General features: G+C 46.4%; 1 protein-coding gene and 1 pseudogene across 1 annotated transcript in view; one reads left to right on the forward strand and one right to left on the reverse strand.

Moving 5' to 3' along the window:
- LOC149369575 (luciferin 4-monooxygenase-like) overlaps window positions 1–16,521 on the reverse strand; it is a 55,185-nt gene that overhangs the window by 17,961 nt on the left and 20,703 nt on the right. The window contains exons 4-5 of the mRNA XM_089558962.1: window positions 4,726–4,829; window positions 3,780–3,982 (exon numbers count right to left, since the gene is read on the reverse strand). Of these exons, the coding sequence (XP_089415088.1) occupies window positions 3,780–3,982; window positions 4,726–4,829 (307 nt within the window). The remainder of the gene's footprint in view (window positions 1–3,779; window positions 3,983–4,725; window positions 4,830–16,521) is intronic.
- LOC149369577 (uncharacterized) lies at window positions 317–2,730 on the forward strand (annotated as a pseudogene).

Genomic DNA, 16,521 nt, shown 5'->3' on the forward strand with positions numbered 1-16,521 from the left:
AGACAACACGCCACAACACTTCAGACCACCGAAGAGATCCCTGCAGAGGACAATCACCTCCTGCACTTGTGGGAGGCGCGCCGGAGTCTTACCAAACGGTGGAAGAAGCAAAAGCTGAATCGCAAACTTAAGGCTCGCATTGTCGACCTCACGGAGCAGGCTGCGGCGCATGCTGCCCAGCTCACCGATTCAAACTGGATAGAGAAGTGTAATTAGGCAGCGCGTCAGATGAACTCGAGAGGAACATGGCGCTTCTTTTGCAGTCTCATCGATCCCGCTCAAACGACAGGGGAGACGCAAAGACAGCTCCGGCGGGCTTTGCACGGGTACCAAGGTACGACGGCTCAACTCGCGGACACCCTGTGCGACAGATATCTCTGCCGCTTAGAGGACCCAGTTGGGCCTGAGTACGAGTATGCGGGAAAGCCGAATCCCGACATTGATGCCCCTTTTGAGTTACACGACCTTAAGGCGGCTTTAGATAAAATGCGGCGAGGTACGGCTCCGGGTCGGGATCGCATAACAGTCAATCTGTTGGCCAACCTCCCAGATTCGACCTACCTCCACCTGCTAGTGTACATTAACCAGATTTGGGACGGGCGTCCACTCCCTCCCGAATGGAAGACCTCCTTGGTCACTTTCATCCCTAAGCCAGGCAAGCCAGTGAATACCGACAACCTGAGGCCCATCTCACTGACCTCTTGTGTGGGAAAGCTTATGGAGACGATGGTTAGGGATCGCCTCTCCCCACACATAGAGACCAAGGGCCTCTTTGCAGACACTATGTTCGGGTTCCGACCGCATATGTCTGCGCAGGACGTCCTCCTTCAGTTACACCGCTACATAATACGGCCCACTGCCATGCGCCACAACGACAAGGCCATCCTTGCCCTCGATCTTAAGGGGGCCTTTGACAACGTTCGTCATGGCAGTATCTTGGCTAACTTGAGTACCACCGATTGTGGGCGCAAGGCATTCACATATGTAAGAGACTTTCTCTCGAAGCGTCAGGCCTTCCTCAAGATTGAGGACGACGAATACGGACCATACACCATGGGTACACGGGGTACACCCCAAGGGGCGGTCTTGTCGCCACTTCTTTTCAACATTGCCATGATGCAGCTTCCACACCAATTGGCCCGGGTGGAAGGCATCCATCACGCACTCTACGCGGATGACATAACAATTTGGACTACCGAGGGGAGCCTTGGGGAAATGGAGGACCGCCTTCAGCGGGCCGCCACCATAACCGATAGCTACGCTATCGGCTGTGGTCTCCAATGTGCTCCCGCAAAATCGGAACTTCTGCACATCAGATCCAATCCTAAAGACAACACGAGTTTCCAAATCTCTCTTACGGGAGGTCCTATCAAAGAGGTCGGGGAGCTCCGCATACTAGGTCTGTTCATCCATAACAGGCTCAGCCCGGAATCCACTATTGCCAAACTCAAAGCGCGTAGGCGAACAGGTCGGACGCATGATCCATCGCGTTTCTAACAAGCGCGGTGGGTCGCGAGGCAGGGACGCGCTTCGGCTCGCCCATGCCTTTGTGACCAGCAGGATCCCCTACTCCGTTCCCTATCTTCGCACTACGAAATAACAAGAAATAAGAATCGACACCATCGTTAGAAAGGCTACAAAGCGAGCACTGGGCCTCCCAGTGGCCACCTCCGATGCTAAGTTGTCGGCGTTGGGGCTGATCAACTCCTACCAGGAGTTACGGGAGGCCCACCTCGTGAACCAATATACGCGACTCTCGCAGACGGCATCCGGGCGCCGCCTGTTAACCGCTTGCACATCCAACACGAGTGCACTCCAGAGGAGACGTGTCGGATTCCGGAGCTATGGCGTCACAAGCTATGGGTCCCTCCACTGCCGCGCAACATGGACACACATACACACGAAGGCAAACGAGAGGCGCGCGCTCGGGCCCTCGAACACCAACACGGATCCAAACAGGGTGTATACTACGTTGACGTGGCAGGGCCGTCGCCCAATGGATTCTACACGGCAGCAGTAGTTCACCAGGATCAATGCGTTAACGGCCTCTTCTTTCGAGCTCGAAATTCAGCGCAGGCCGAGGAAGTAGCCATTGCGCTTGCCGCCTCGGACTTGAATTCGAAGGTAATCGTGACAGATTCGCGTCGAGCCTGTCAACACTATCTGGCTGGGGAGATTTCATCTTTAGCCTACTGTATATTAAAACGCGCAGTGAGGGAATTGGACCCTTCACCCAAACGCATAGTTTGGACTCCGGGCCATCAGGGCGTTAGAGGTAATGAGGCTGCGGACGCGGCTGCCGGAGCGCTTACCTACCGGGCACCTCATCCAGGCTCTTCCGGCTCAGAGATTGTGCAACCACTTCTGCGGTTCAGAGAAATTCTTGACGACTATTGCGAACGCCATCGGCTTTTCCCGGTCCCTGCTAAGGGCCTGAGTAAAGCTGATGAGCGAACTCTAGGGCGCCTGCAGACCAACACTCTGTTGTGTCCTGCAATAGTGAAACATTTCGACCCCAAAATTGATGGGCGCTGCCCTCACTGTGGGCAAGTATCCGATACCTTCCACATGGTTTGGGCCTGTTAAAAAAATCCTTCCCTTCCCCCCAATCCTTCCCCTTCCCGAGAGGCGTGGGAGGCAGCCCTGCTCAACTGCTCGGGGCTGGAGTCTCAAAGGGCTCTAGTCCAACGGGCGCGAGTAGCGGCATCGTCCAGCGGGGTCCCGGACTAAGCACTCCACCTATGTAAAGGGCCTTTTGGTCTGCAAACTCTCCTTTTGTTTCTTAAAAAGTTTTCACCACCACCACCGCCTCCCAGTCCTCTCTGGTGGTGTTTGGGTTGGGGGAATAGATGGGTTTGATTGACACGCCCAAACTATGTGGAAGGTGTCAGCCACCTACCCGCAGAACTGGCACGTGCCATCAAAGGATGCGTTGAAATGTTTAAGTACCGCCGGGCACAGTACAGTGTTAGTAAGAATTTTGATGAGGAGGCGCTCGTCAGCGCGATCCAGTCCCTTACAAGGGGCCGGGTAGCGCCGGTGCTCCTCCTTGTAGTAATCGGTGATGTGTTTTAATGTAAGGGCCAGATTGTCTGATTGGGAGTAGGCTTCCAAGGACAGGGAGATAGCCCGGTGAAAGAGTGCGCGGGCGGCCTGATCGGCCTGTTCGTTTCCCTGGAGGCCCTGGTGACCGGGGGCCCAAATCAGGTTGCGTGGAGTTGGATCTTCCCATCGGCAGCTATATTCCAATATGCGCCAGGCAAGCGGGGGAGCCCAGCCCAACTCATAGTTCCGACAGGCGCCTCGCGAGTCGGTGATGATGTGTTTCGACTTGGGAGTAGTGAGAGCCAGAGCAATGTCAATCTCCTCCGCGTGTGTTGCGCTGTAGGCTTTGAAAGTGAGCCCGTTAACTGTGTTTGTGTTGGGTACGATTGCGGCCGTGTACCACACCCCGTGGTGTGGGCCGGCAACGTCCACGTAATACGCACGTTGTTGGTTACCATAGTATCACGCCAACGCTTCCGCGCGCGCCTGGCGACGACCGCTATGGTCTTCTCTGGACATGTTGCCGGGAAGGGGTCGGACCCGGAGGGCGCGTCTCCAGGGTTCTGGCACTCTCTCCCTTTCCTCAATATGGTAGTCATGTTTAATGTGTAGCCGGTCCAAGAGGCGGCGACCGGACGTGGGGAGCACGCACGTACGCTGTAGCATGCCCAATCATACGCTAATCACGATCCACTCAGTCGCAGTCGCGACCTAGGAAGGCCACCCTCACTTACTCGCGACAGACCACGTTGCGCAGGAAGCGACTTTCCGGAACCTGGATGCATTTGGCGACGCCAGTTGTTCCCGTTGACCAGACCACGAAGTGGCAGCCGCCGGCCGTGGTGAAGTCCAGGTCGTGGCTACACAATTCGTCTCTCGAGTGGAGGCGAGAGGCGCTCCTCAAGCCAGGCCTACTCTCGTCCAGTAGAAGGAAACCCTATCAAGAAAGCAACACGCGCAATGGGAATGAGTTGGTGCGGTGGGAATCACAGGTTTTGACATAGTCAGGGGTCAGTACATTTCCACGTGCCAAAGCAACAATGTATGAATGGGCGAATAGTGTAGCGGAAGGCTCCGCGATTCCTTTCGGCCACCTGGGGTACGTACGCCGAAGTCTCAGCGCAAGACGGTTTTTGGAATTCGGCTTCATCGAAATGATACTGATTATTTTATAGCGCAGGTGTAGCTTTCTTCAAAGAGCGTCTAGGGACGACGTGTTCGGTGTACACAATGTGGTGACAAAGACCCATTTTTCGCGTATTTCCCCCCAGAGCAGCGTAGCACTAGGCCAGTGGGAAGCCTGTACCCTCTGGAAAACCGATCGGTACGCGCAGCACTCGGCATCGAATCCCGCACCTCCGGCATGCGAAGCGGAGGCTCAGACCACTAGGACACCTTAGCTCTGCCGCTTCGTCCAAACGAAGCCGTCGAGTATTAGAATCAAACTCTTCGTGCTCTGCGGCCGAGCACCATAGCGATAGCCGTGACAGCGAGTGAGCCACCACGACAGGCAGCCTTACAGGCGGCGCTTTTGGGACAAACTTCATTCAAACGCATTCAGGTATGACCCACCGAGGATCGCCTAAGGATTCTTTTGTCAAGAGACCGATGAACCAGCTGCCGGTTAGCCGATTTCCCGTGGTACACACCGAATAACAGCCGGAACGGTTGTTCGCCCACCTTGACCTTGCAGCGCTCCTTGACTCGAGAGAACTGTCCGGCGTGGCCTTCGTCAGTGAGCACGTGCGTAGCAGCGGCTCTTGCGACTCTGTCGAGTATTTCGTCTGAAGGAAAAAAAAAAGAGCGAATCTCACAACACTTCATAATGTCTGATGGTTTCCTTCTAACGATTACCTCTCTGCAAGACGTGTGCCCAGAAAGCTTAAAGAGAACATTCAAAGATTCAAGACATGTGCCAGAAGACGCCGTATGGGGTCAGACTACAAGAAAGAAAAAAATGAGAAGCTAACCAAACGATCACGCAATCTGATTCGTGAAGTCTGCTTTAGGAACTGCCGGAATCGTTCTTTCCTCTGTCGCTGGCGCCGAAGACACTTTTGCTCCAGCTCCGGAATAATTTCGACCACCTGGGGATCTTTAACGTGCACTGACATCGCACAGCACACGGGCGCCTCTTGCGTTTCGCCTCCATCGAAAATGGGTATTAACATAAAGAAAAGAGTAGCAGGGACAGTCACGAGAAAGAGACTACAATTAAATTTTCAGTTACGTCAGCAGACAGGCTCTTCATAGTCCAAGGTTCGACGGAACACCGTCTGGTCAGGGCGAAGCATGATTTCTTCAGTGAAGAAATTTCTTCAGTGAACTGAAGAAATCATACAGGTTCTTCGTTTTGTTCAAAGCAAGTAACAGTCAGGTGTAGTGTTAACATCCGGTCTGAGATGGTTTGGTTTGGTTTGGTTTGGTTTATTAACATAAAGAAAACAGTAGCAGGGACAGTCACGAGAAAGCGACTAGAATTAAATTTTCAGTTACGTCAACAAACAGGTTCTTCATAGTCCAAGGTTCGACGGAACACCGTCTGGTCAGGGCGAAGCATGATTTCTTCAGTGAAGTGAAGAAATCAGACAGGTTTTTCGTTTTGTTCAAAGCAAGTAACAGTCAGGTAAAAAGATAATGCAAAATTAAACGACGAACAAATAGCGCTAATAGTAGCCGACCTAGAGGAAGCAGTCGAGAAACGCCCCATAGAAAATTGGGATTATAATCAGTTAGAACTACTCGTCAGTACAAAATGAAACAAGTGAAAGGAGTAAACCGCTGGAGAGGAAAGAGGAAGCCACGAAGCTGGTGGAATATGAAAATTAAGGAGGCCTTCGAACAACGTCGGGTGGCTTCAAGGGAACACAGAGAAGCAAAGAAGGCGCAGTTATCTGAGGAGGAAATAGGCCAAAAATGGGTCGATAGAAGAAACAGCAAATTCAGGTCCTCGTTTAGGCTAAAATAAAGCAGTCCTCTGATCAATGGCTGGCTGAAGTTCGCGATGCAAATAAAGGGGGCCAAGAAAAGTTTGGAACCACATAAGCTGATTGGGAAAAGATTAAAGATGCTGAGGGAAAATGTTCACAGGGAGACGATTCTGTGAACTACATTACGTCATTTATAGCTGCGTCATTTAGCAACGACAATAGGGTAACCTCCCAAAGTGAGAGAGCAGCACAGGACAGCACAATAGAGAAGAACTTAGAACTGACTAGTCTTAACTGGAAGAAGGCAGAAACAAATATTCCTAAAACCACATCTGCAGGGATAGATGAAATTCCAGTTAAGCTGATTAATGAACTTGGCCCAAGAAGCAAGGGAGCGCTGATAAAAACATTGGACACCGTCATAACAAATAAGCAAATTCCGCGCAGCTGGAGACGGAGTAAAATGAATTTGATTTATAAAGGGAAAGGAGATAAGATGAACATATAGTCCTTCCTTCCGATTACAATAACATCTGTTAAATACAGGCTGGCAGTGCAGGCGGTGAAATTAAAAATGCAGTCATGGGTAAAACGTAATAGGATACTCGGAGAACTTCAGATTGGGTTCAGAAGGGGTAGGCGCTTAGATGATAGCCTGTTCGTGCAAAAACAGACCTCTGTATTTAGCCTTTCTGGACATAAGCGGTGCATACGATAACGTGAACAGAGAACTACTGTGGAACTTATTAAAAGATGTAGGTATCAGTCATGAGCTAACTAATTTTCTACAGGAAATCTACCGAGATAAATTTGAAATTACATGGGAAGGGATAAAAAGTACCTCAACTGTGGGGGTGCACAAAAGATTAAGGCACGGTTGTCCTCTATCACCGCTGCTGTTCATGCTTTATGTTATAAACATGGAACGAAGGCTAGAAGAAAGTAATCTAGGTTATAATCTGTCGTACAGATTAGGCGGAAATGTACTTGAGCAGCGACTCCCGAGTTTAATGTATGCGGACGATATTATACTGACAGGAAGATTTGCAAACTTTGGTTAATTGTTGTGGAGGTGAAAGAGGCGCTCTAGGTTTCAGCTTTAGCGCAACGAAGTCAGGTGTGATGATTTTCAGCGATACAACAGATCAGGTGCTTACAATACAAGGCCAAGAAATACCCAAAGTGGCCGAATACAAATACCTCGGGATATGGCTAAACGAAGGGCAGATATACACGGAAAAGCATGAGCAGTCTCTTAGGGCAAAAGGACGAAGAGACGCCGAGATAATGAAACATAGGGCATTATGGGGATACAACAAATATGAAGTAGTGAGAGGTATTTGGAAAGGAATAATGGCGCCGGGACTTACTTTCGGCAATGCGGTTCTGTGCTTAAGGGCAGAAGTTCAGTCGAGATTAGACGTAAATCAGAGAGCTGTTGGAAGCTTAGCACTAGGTGCCCACGGCAAAACCACAAACGAGGAAGTACAAGGGGATATGGGCTGAGCATCGTTCGAAGCACGGGAAGCTAAGAGTAAAATAATATATGAAGAACGCCTGAGGAAATTGGACGATAACAGGTGGGCAGCCAAGGTATTTATATATTTATACTGAAACAGCGTTGACTCACAGTGGCGGAAAAGAACTAGGAAACTAACCAGTAAGTGTGCAGGTCATGAGGACGGAGAAAGAAAGAGCATTAAACGACAGGTTAAAAACGCGGAAATTAAAAATTGGATGCATTCAATGGAAAAGAAACATAGTGTAGAACTATATCGATACTGGAAAAGGCAGATCAGGAAATAATTTTTTTACATTAATTCAAGAGGCAGTGCACTACTCTTTGAAGCTAGGTCAGGGTGTCTTAGAACGTGCAGCTACAAAAAAAATTCAAAGAAGATTATGACACGTGTGCAGTGTGTGGTACATCTGTGGAAACAATTGAACACCTCATACTCAAATGTGATGGTACCCATCCGGATGTCTATGCAGGCAGAGTAACTATTCCGGAGGCCCCAGGGTTTAAAGATAGCAGTGGTCATGTAAATAAATCTGCAGTGGAAATTAGCAAAAACCGATTGGAGGATTGGTGGCTGAAAAGCAGAGAGGTGACATAAGGTTAGAGGTGTAGGAAACCGTGGTGAAATAAGATGTCGAATATTAATGAAAATTAACAACACAGTTGAACAAAAATAAAGAAAAAAAGCTCTCCATGGTGGCATTGCCACCACCCCGATTCAAAAGGGGCGGTCCTATCCATCCACCCGCTGGGGTCTATGGAAGTGTCCTCTCTTATTCATTCTTTCTCGATGGTGCCTTCCTCTGTTTGACGATACGATTTGTTTGTATAACCACCTCACCGGCCTGATCAGGGAAACTGTGGAAGTGTCAATGATATCACGGACAGGTGATGATCATGTCAGCAAACCATCTATGGCTCTATGGCTCTATGGAAGACAGACCTGGATTTCTTGGCGTAGGTGGCACAAGGCAATTTTGTCGTTTCCTATATATATATATATATATACGAGGGGGTACCCAAAAGAAACCGGACTTATTTTTGTTTGAACTTATTTGTTCACATTTTAAGCACAGACCTTCAATCTCCTTCAAAGTATTCTCCACTTGCAATGATACGCTTGTCGAATCTTTCATTCCATTTTTCAAAACATTGTTTAAATTCATCACTTGTGATGCTTGACAGTGCCTCCGTCGTTTTTTTTCTTCACCTCAGCAACATCAGCGAAACGCTTTCCATTCACTTATTTTTTCATTCTAGCAAACAAAGAAAGTAGCACGGGGCAAGGTCGGGAGAGTATGAGGGTTGAGGAATAGGAGTCATGCCATTTTTGGTCCAAAATTTTCGTAGAAACAGGGCTGTGTGAGCAGGGGCATTGCCATGATGGAAAAACCAGTCACCCTGCCGCCACAAATCTGGCCGCTTCCACCGCACACTGTTGCCCAATCTTTACAAAACATACAAGTAGAAAGCCTGGCTAACTTTCTGACCCTGCGGAACAAATTCTCAATGGACGACTCCTCTCACGTCGATAAAAAAAAAAACAGCATTGTTTTAAGGTTTGGTTTCACCTGACGAGCTTTCATGAGGCGAGCTGTATTTGAAATTTTCCATTGGCATGATTGTTCCTTTGATTCAGGATTCGATTCAGGAACACTTGAGTTGTCCCCATAGCATCGTCCTTGTACGTCTTTCTTAATATTTCAAGAGTTTCCATTCAACTTTTTCCGAGAAAAAATCAGAATTTCACCGGCGCACGCTGTTCACGAAAATCAGCCATTGCAAAAACGACATTCACACAAAACAGTCGTCACTCTAAAACTCTGCCTAAACTAGTCTGACCTTCTTCAACGACGGCACTCGGCTTACTGACTCAGGAATGTTCGTTCTATGCGCTCCTAGTGGGAAAATGCTCTACCACAGAAGCTGTGCCGACCAAAAAATTTAGTCCGGTTTCTTTTGGGTACCCCCTCGTATATATATATATATATATATATATATATATATATATATATATATATATATATATATATATATATATATATATATATATATATATATATATATATATATATATATATATATATATATATATATATATATGTAATGCAGCAAAAACAGGGAAAAATCTTGGCATGATATGTAGTAGTAAGAACGTAGTAGACCAACGTTTGAAACGCTTGAAACAATTTATTGACGTTTCGACCGTGGAACGGCCTTCGTCAGAATGTCTGGATCGAGAGGCATGGCACAATATATGTAGGGAAGAACAGGATAACAGAGTAAAAAAATTCGATAAAAAGCATCAGGCGCATGTCTACAGAACGATAAATGAATCACAGTGTCAATCACAAGACGATAAATGAACCGCAATACACAACAGTTACTTTGGGAAATTTAGTCTATCTGCTGTGTTAGCTACATATAATAAACATGACAATGTACTTTGCTTATAATCAGTCCTAATATGATAAGTGACGATCTTGAACAGCGAGAATGAAGAACGAAGAAGTTACACATGATCAATGAAACACATGCAGGCAATGAACAGCATAATCAGTATAAAGAATATCTATTACTAAATCTAGAAAAGAAACTGATGACGAACCAGAATACACAGACCTAAAAGCGAAATATTTGGGCATTAAGAGGGTATGGAACTCAATTTTCCTGTGCTTTCATTTAAACCGGAAGACACTGTATTGAACTTATAGATAAGGTATGACTCCCTAATTTCCCGGTCATGATTAGTTTTAAAGCCTGATTCCAGACTGGTAGCAGAAATCTGATCAAATGAGTGGCCGGTGAGTTGGACATGCCTTCGATGGATGCACGCTGTTGAAATCGGCGATAAATGATAGGAGTTCGGTTCGCCATGGGGCCAAATGAAAAACATATCATCGATGTAACGCCTATATCAAAATGGTACTAAAGACCGGCTTTCCAACAATTTGTTTTCAAGCATACCCATAAATATATTTGCATAATTTGGGCCTATACGGGTACCCATTGAAGTGCCACTCGTCTGCACATAATATTTGCCTTCGAATTCAAAATTATGTAACTGCAATATAAGTTTCAATAAGGTGGCCAAAGTACAACTATCTACTGTTTTTTCTATGATAGCTTGATTATAGGCAGTCACTACGGCCCGGATACGATCTTCATGCGGAATGTTCGTGTAGAGCGATGTGACGTCGAGCGTGACGAGCAATGATTCCGGAGGAATAGTCAGGTCGATGACGTCAGAAAGGAAGTGTGTTGTGTCTTTTATGTAAGACGGAAATGCGGGCGGAATATTATTAATGAGCGTGTCGACGTACCGAGACAGATTTTCCGTGACACACCGACACCGGAAACAATGGGCCTACCTGGAATCTTCTCTTTATGAATTTTAGGTAACAAGTAGAATCTACCGGCTACCGGGCTGAGGGGGACGATTGAGCGAAACGCGCTTTCTGTAATTTGGTTGTCCTGATGAAGATCTAGCAAAGTGTCCTTAAGAATATTTTTGAACTGATCTGTGGGGTCATACTCCACACGCCGATAGAAATATTCGTCTGGTAGCTGCCTATGCGCCTCTGCGACATAATCGCTTTTATTCATTATTACCACGGCACCACCCCTGTCAGCCGGCTTAATGATGATATCGCTTCGAGACGATAGCTGCTCCATCGCTTTTGTCTCGCGAACTGAAAGGTTCTGATTAAAAGGATCTGTTTCTTATACAGTTGTAGCACATCTTTTTGTACAGCACTAATGTACAATTCTAGACACTTGTCACGCTGTGTTGGAGGAACCCAGTGTTTGTAAGATGGCAATATATTGCGCGATGCATTTTAATTAGGCTTATTATGAAAAAATTCTCGAAGGCGAAGATTCCGAGCAAAATTATCCAGATCTTTCATCAACTGAAACTCGCCAAAACCGCCTGTGGCAGGACAAAAGCTGAGGCCCCGGGACAGCACTTTATTTTCTTCGAAGCTTAATTCATGATCTGAGATATTAATTATATTCGAAAAATCGGGGGGACTGCGTTCTTTTTTAACCGCTAGTGCCGCCGTGAAAGAAGATGGGCATTCTTTGTCAGTTGACTAATGCATGAATTCACGATTATTGCTAACTACGTTGGAAGAATAGCCTACGTTGTCTCGTAACAGCTTTTTTGTTTTAATGGCGCAAAGCTCGTCTCGCTTTTTGGTTTTGTACTCGTCCAACGCGAACTTTTCAGAAGAGCTTAGTTTATAGCGAGAGCACAGTTGGTTTGCGGTATTACGTAATGTATTCCCGGAAGATACATAGTGTTCTAAAACAACACGGGTAAGTTCAAGCGAAGCGGTTGCTAGTATCGTATTCCATCGTGATATATTCTTTTCTGACATTTCAGATATAGCTGGTTTTACGGTTATGCGAAGGCCTTTCGGGGCTAGGGACGAGGCTAAGTAGGTCCTTAGGGTGGCAACATGCAACTCGTGGCGAATGCACTTATCGGCTATTTTTCTGAGCTTTAGAAATCCGACAGAGTAGTGTGTAGGAGCACTGTTACCGGAAAATGACGTGGCTAGTCATCGCTATGGCTCGGACCGGGATGCTTTGGAGTTGGTGCTGCGGAGCTTGTATTCATGACGCTCAGAGGCTGCGACAGATTTGTCATTTTTGGTAGGGCGGCCATTTTGTCTGTGTGGTTGAGTCTTGGAGGCACTAGATGAACTACCCGGGACTGATGCAGGTCTTGTTTTCCCGCACAGCTGGTGAGGCGAAGGCACAGCCCCTGACGACGCTGAAGCAGGCCTTGTCTTTTCACCCAGATGTTGAGGAGAAGGCGCATTCCTTGACAACGATGCGTTGGCCATGAAGTTCGCTGAAGAGCGGTGGCCTTTTGCTGTAGGAGCTGTTCCCACTTGAACGGGTGGCAGAGGTGGTTGCTCATTTCTTGACGACGGTTGGGTGCCGGGGTGGTTCGCTGTGTCGCTATTTCTGTCAGAAACAGCCCAGGAAGCATTCGTAGCGGCAGATGGACCGTTATTTTCACAAGGCGGTTGAGCACGGGAGACAGTCGCGGAAGTCCTGGACGTTAATGAAGGCCATTCATCTTCGCAGGATGGGGGAGCGATAGGATGACGTTGGGTATCAGTACTGGCAATCTCCGTGGAAAGTTGGGGCTCACTGGAAGGTGCGCAATCATTCCAGGAAGGTGAAGATCTGTTGTAGGAAGACTGGAAGCAGATCTCTCTAAAGACCGGCTTTCCAAAAATTTGTTTTTTCGCGAGTTTCAGTTGATGAAATATCTGGATAATTTTGCTCGGAATCTTCGCCTTCGAGAATTTTTCATAATAAGCCTAATTCAAATGCATCGCGCAATACATTGCCATCTTACAAACACTGGGTTCCTCCAACACAGCGTGACAAGTGTCTAGAATTGTACATTAGTGCTGTACAAAAAGATGTGCTACAACTGTATAAGAAACAGATCCCTTTTAATCGGAACCTTTCAGTTCGCGAGACAAAAGCGATGGAGCAGCTATCGTCTCGAAGCGATATCATCATTAAGCCGGCTGACAGGGGTGGTGCCGTGGTAATAATGAATAAAAGCGATTATGTCGCAGAGGCGCATAGGCAGCTACCAGACGAATATTTCTATCGGCGTGTGGAGTATGACCCCACAGATCAGTTCAAAAATATTCTTAAGGACACTTTGCTAGATCTTCATAAGGACAACGAAATTACAGAAAGCGCGTTTCGCTCAATCGTCCCCCTCAGCCCGGTAGCCGGTAGATTCTACTTGTTACCTAAAATTCATAAAGAGAAGATTCCAGGTAGGCCCATTGTTTCCGGTGTCGGTGTGTCACGGAAAATCTGTCTCGGTACGTCGACACGCTCATTAATAATATTCCGCCCGCATTTCCGTCTTACATAAAAGACACAACACACTTCCTTTCTGACGTCATCGACCTGACTATTCCTCCGGAATCATTGCTCGTCACGCTCGACGTCACATCGCTCTACACGAACATTCCGCTTGAAGATCGTATCCGGGCCGTAGTGACTGCCTATAATCAAGCTATCATAGAAAAAACAGTTGATAGTTGTACTTTGGCCACCTTATTGAAACTTATATTGCAGTTAAATAATTTTGAATTCGAAGGCAAATATTATGTGCAGACGAGTGGTACTTCAATGGGTACCCGTATAGGCCCAAATTATGCAAATATATTTATGGGTATGCTTGAAAACAAATTTTTGGAAAGCCGGTCTTTAGTACCATTTTGATATAGGCGTTACATCGAAGATATTTTTTTCATTTGGCCCCATGGCGAAGCCGAACTCCTATCATTTATCGCCGATTTCAACAGCGTGCATCCTTCGATATCATTTTCCCACACGTATTCTAGATCTACAATAAATTTTCTTGACGTCACAGTCTCACTTCACGAAGACCGCTTAACTACAACAGTGTACCGTAAACCTACTGACCGCCAACAGTACCTGCACTTTGACAGTAGCCATGTCAAGCATGTTAAAACCAGCATCCCCTACGCTCAAGTGGTCCGCTTCAAACGCATCTGCTCGGAACAATCTGATTTTGAACGCAACTGCGCTACACTTCGTAACTCGCTGACTAAGCAAAATTACCCACCACCACTGATAGATGACGCCATTAAGCGGGCTGATACACTACACCGATCAAGTCAACTTGCCAAAGATAAACCAACATTTCAGCACTTTCATACCAACCTTGTCCTGACCCATTCTGCATCTGCTCCAAAAATTTCAACAATCCTAAATAAGCACTATAACATTCTTATGCAAAGTGATCGCCTGAAGAATATATTTTTAGAGCCACCCAAAGTAGTTTACAAAAGGTCAAAAAACCTACGCGATATATTAACATCGTCAAAGACCAATTCCCCCGAACCCGTAGGCTGCCATCCATGTAACAAGAGTCGCTGTAATATATGTCTGCACATGACCCCCATCTTGTAGCATCAATATCACCGGTTCACTCTTTCGTTTAAGCATTCGCGGTGATTTCAACTGCGATACTGCAAATGTCATCTGCCTGCTGCAGTGTACCGTATGTAATTTGCAATATATAGGTCAGACTGAAACCCCGTTTAGATTACGCTTCAACAACCACGAAGCCCACGTTCAAGCCCTACCTAACTTACCGATATCAAGGCATGTCCTACTCACCGGCCACTTATTTGATCAGATTTCTTCTACCATTCTGGAATCAAGCTTTAAAACTAATCATGACCGGGAAATTAAGGAGTCATACCTTATCTATAAGTTCAATACAGTGTCTTCCGGTTTAAATGAAAGCACAGGAAAATTGAGTTCCATACCCTCTTAATGCCCAAATATTTCGCTTTTAGGTCTGTGTATTCTGGTTCGTCATCAGTTTCTTTTCTAGATTTAGTAATAGATATTCTTTATACTGATTATGCTGTTCATTGCCTCCATGTGTTTCATTGATCATGTGTAACTTCTTCGTTCTTCATTCTCGCTGTTCAAGATGGTCACTTGTCATCTTAGGACTGATTATAAGCAAAGTGCATTGCCATGTTTATTATATGTAGCTAACACAGCAGATAGACTAAATTTCCCAAAGTAACTGTTGTGTATTGCGGTTCATTTATCGTCTTGTGATTGACACTGTGATTCATTTATCGTTCTGTAGACATGCGCCTGATGCTTTTTATCTAATTTTTTTACTCTGTTATCCTGTTCTTCCCTACATATATTGTGCCATGCCTCTCGACCCAGACATTCTGACGAAGGCCGTTCCACGGTCGAAACGTCAATAAATTGTTTCAAGCGTTTCAAACGTTGGTCTACGTTCTTACTATATATATATATATATATATATATATATATATATATATATATATATATATATATATATATATATATATATATATATATATATGAGAGAAGCCAACAGCCACAGGAACCAATGGGCACAGGGGATTTTTTAACTTTATTTATTTCGTGCTGTTGTTCGATTTAGATTATTACTTAATGTATTATCGCTAAAACCTTATTGATTAGAAAAACAGAAGGAAAAACAACCACATGCCGCCGGTGGGATCCGAACCTACGACCTCCGAATTACGCGTCCGGTGCTCTACCGCTGAGCTACGGCGACGGCTGTCTCATCTTCTGCTTTCGGGGGTATTTATGTTTACAAATAACCTAACCAAGGGACACGGGGAATTTTCTTATATAGTTATGTATTTTGTGATGTTGCTCAATGGAGAATATTACTGAATATTGTCACGCGTTACGCATGGGCCCTGAGGAACAATGAAGAAGTGCGCACGCAGAAAAGGAGGAAGTACAGTATCCTGCCGCTGGCGCATAAGGCTCGGGTCGACCTGCCTTGTAAATAGCATTTCTGAATAGCACTTGTGACAATATGTTATCGCTTAAAGATAATCGATTAGAAAAGCAGATGAAAAAACAACCACATGACGCCGGTGGGAACCGAACACACGACCTCCGAATTACGCGTCCGGTGCTCTACCAACTGAGCTACGTCGACGGCTGCCAAATCTTCTACTTTCGGGGGTATTTATACTTACATGTGACCTGACCTTGAGAGTGTTCATCAGCGCCACCCACGTTCATAAGCGGCGGACGTAGTACGTCTTGAGTTACCGCTGGTGTGACGTGGAACATCATCGAACGGCGAGGGTGGTGGTGGTGGTGACAACTTTTTAATAAACTAAAGGAGAGTTTGCAGACCAAAAATGGCCCTTTACATAGGTGGAGTCCTTAGTCCGGGACCCCGCTGGACGAGGCCGCTACTCGCTCCCGTTGGGCTAGAGCCCTTTGAGACTCCAGCCACGAGCAGTTGAGCAGGGCTGCCTCCCACGCCTCTAGGGAAAGGGAAGGATTGGGGGGAAGGGAAGGATTCTTCTGACAGGCCCAAACCATGTGGAAGGTATCGGATACTGCCCATCAATTTGGAATCGAAATGTTTCGCTATTGCAGGGCACAACAGAGTGTTGGTCTGCAGGCGTC

This window comes from Amblyomma mixtum, chromosome 1, assembly GCF_055824585.1.
Source record: "Amblyomma mixtum isolate Tamu chromosome 1, ASM5582458v1, whole genome shotgun sequence".
In the NCBI taxonomy this organism is placed as follows: Eukaryota; Metazoa; Arthropoda; class Arachnida; order Ixodida; family Ixodidae; genus Amblyomma; species Amblyomma mixtum.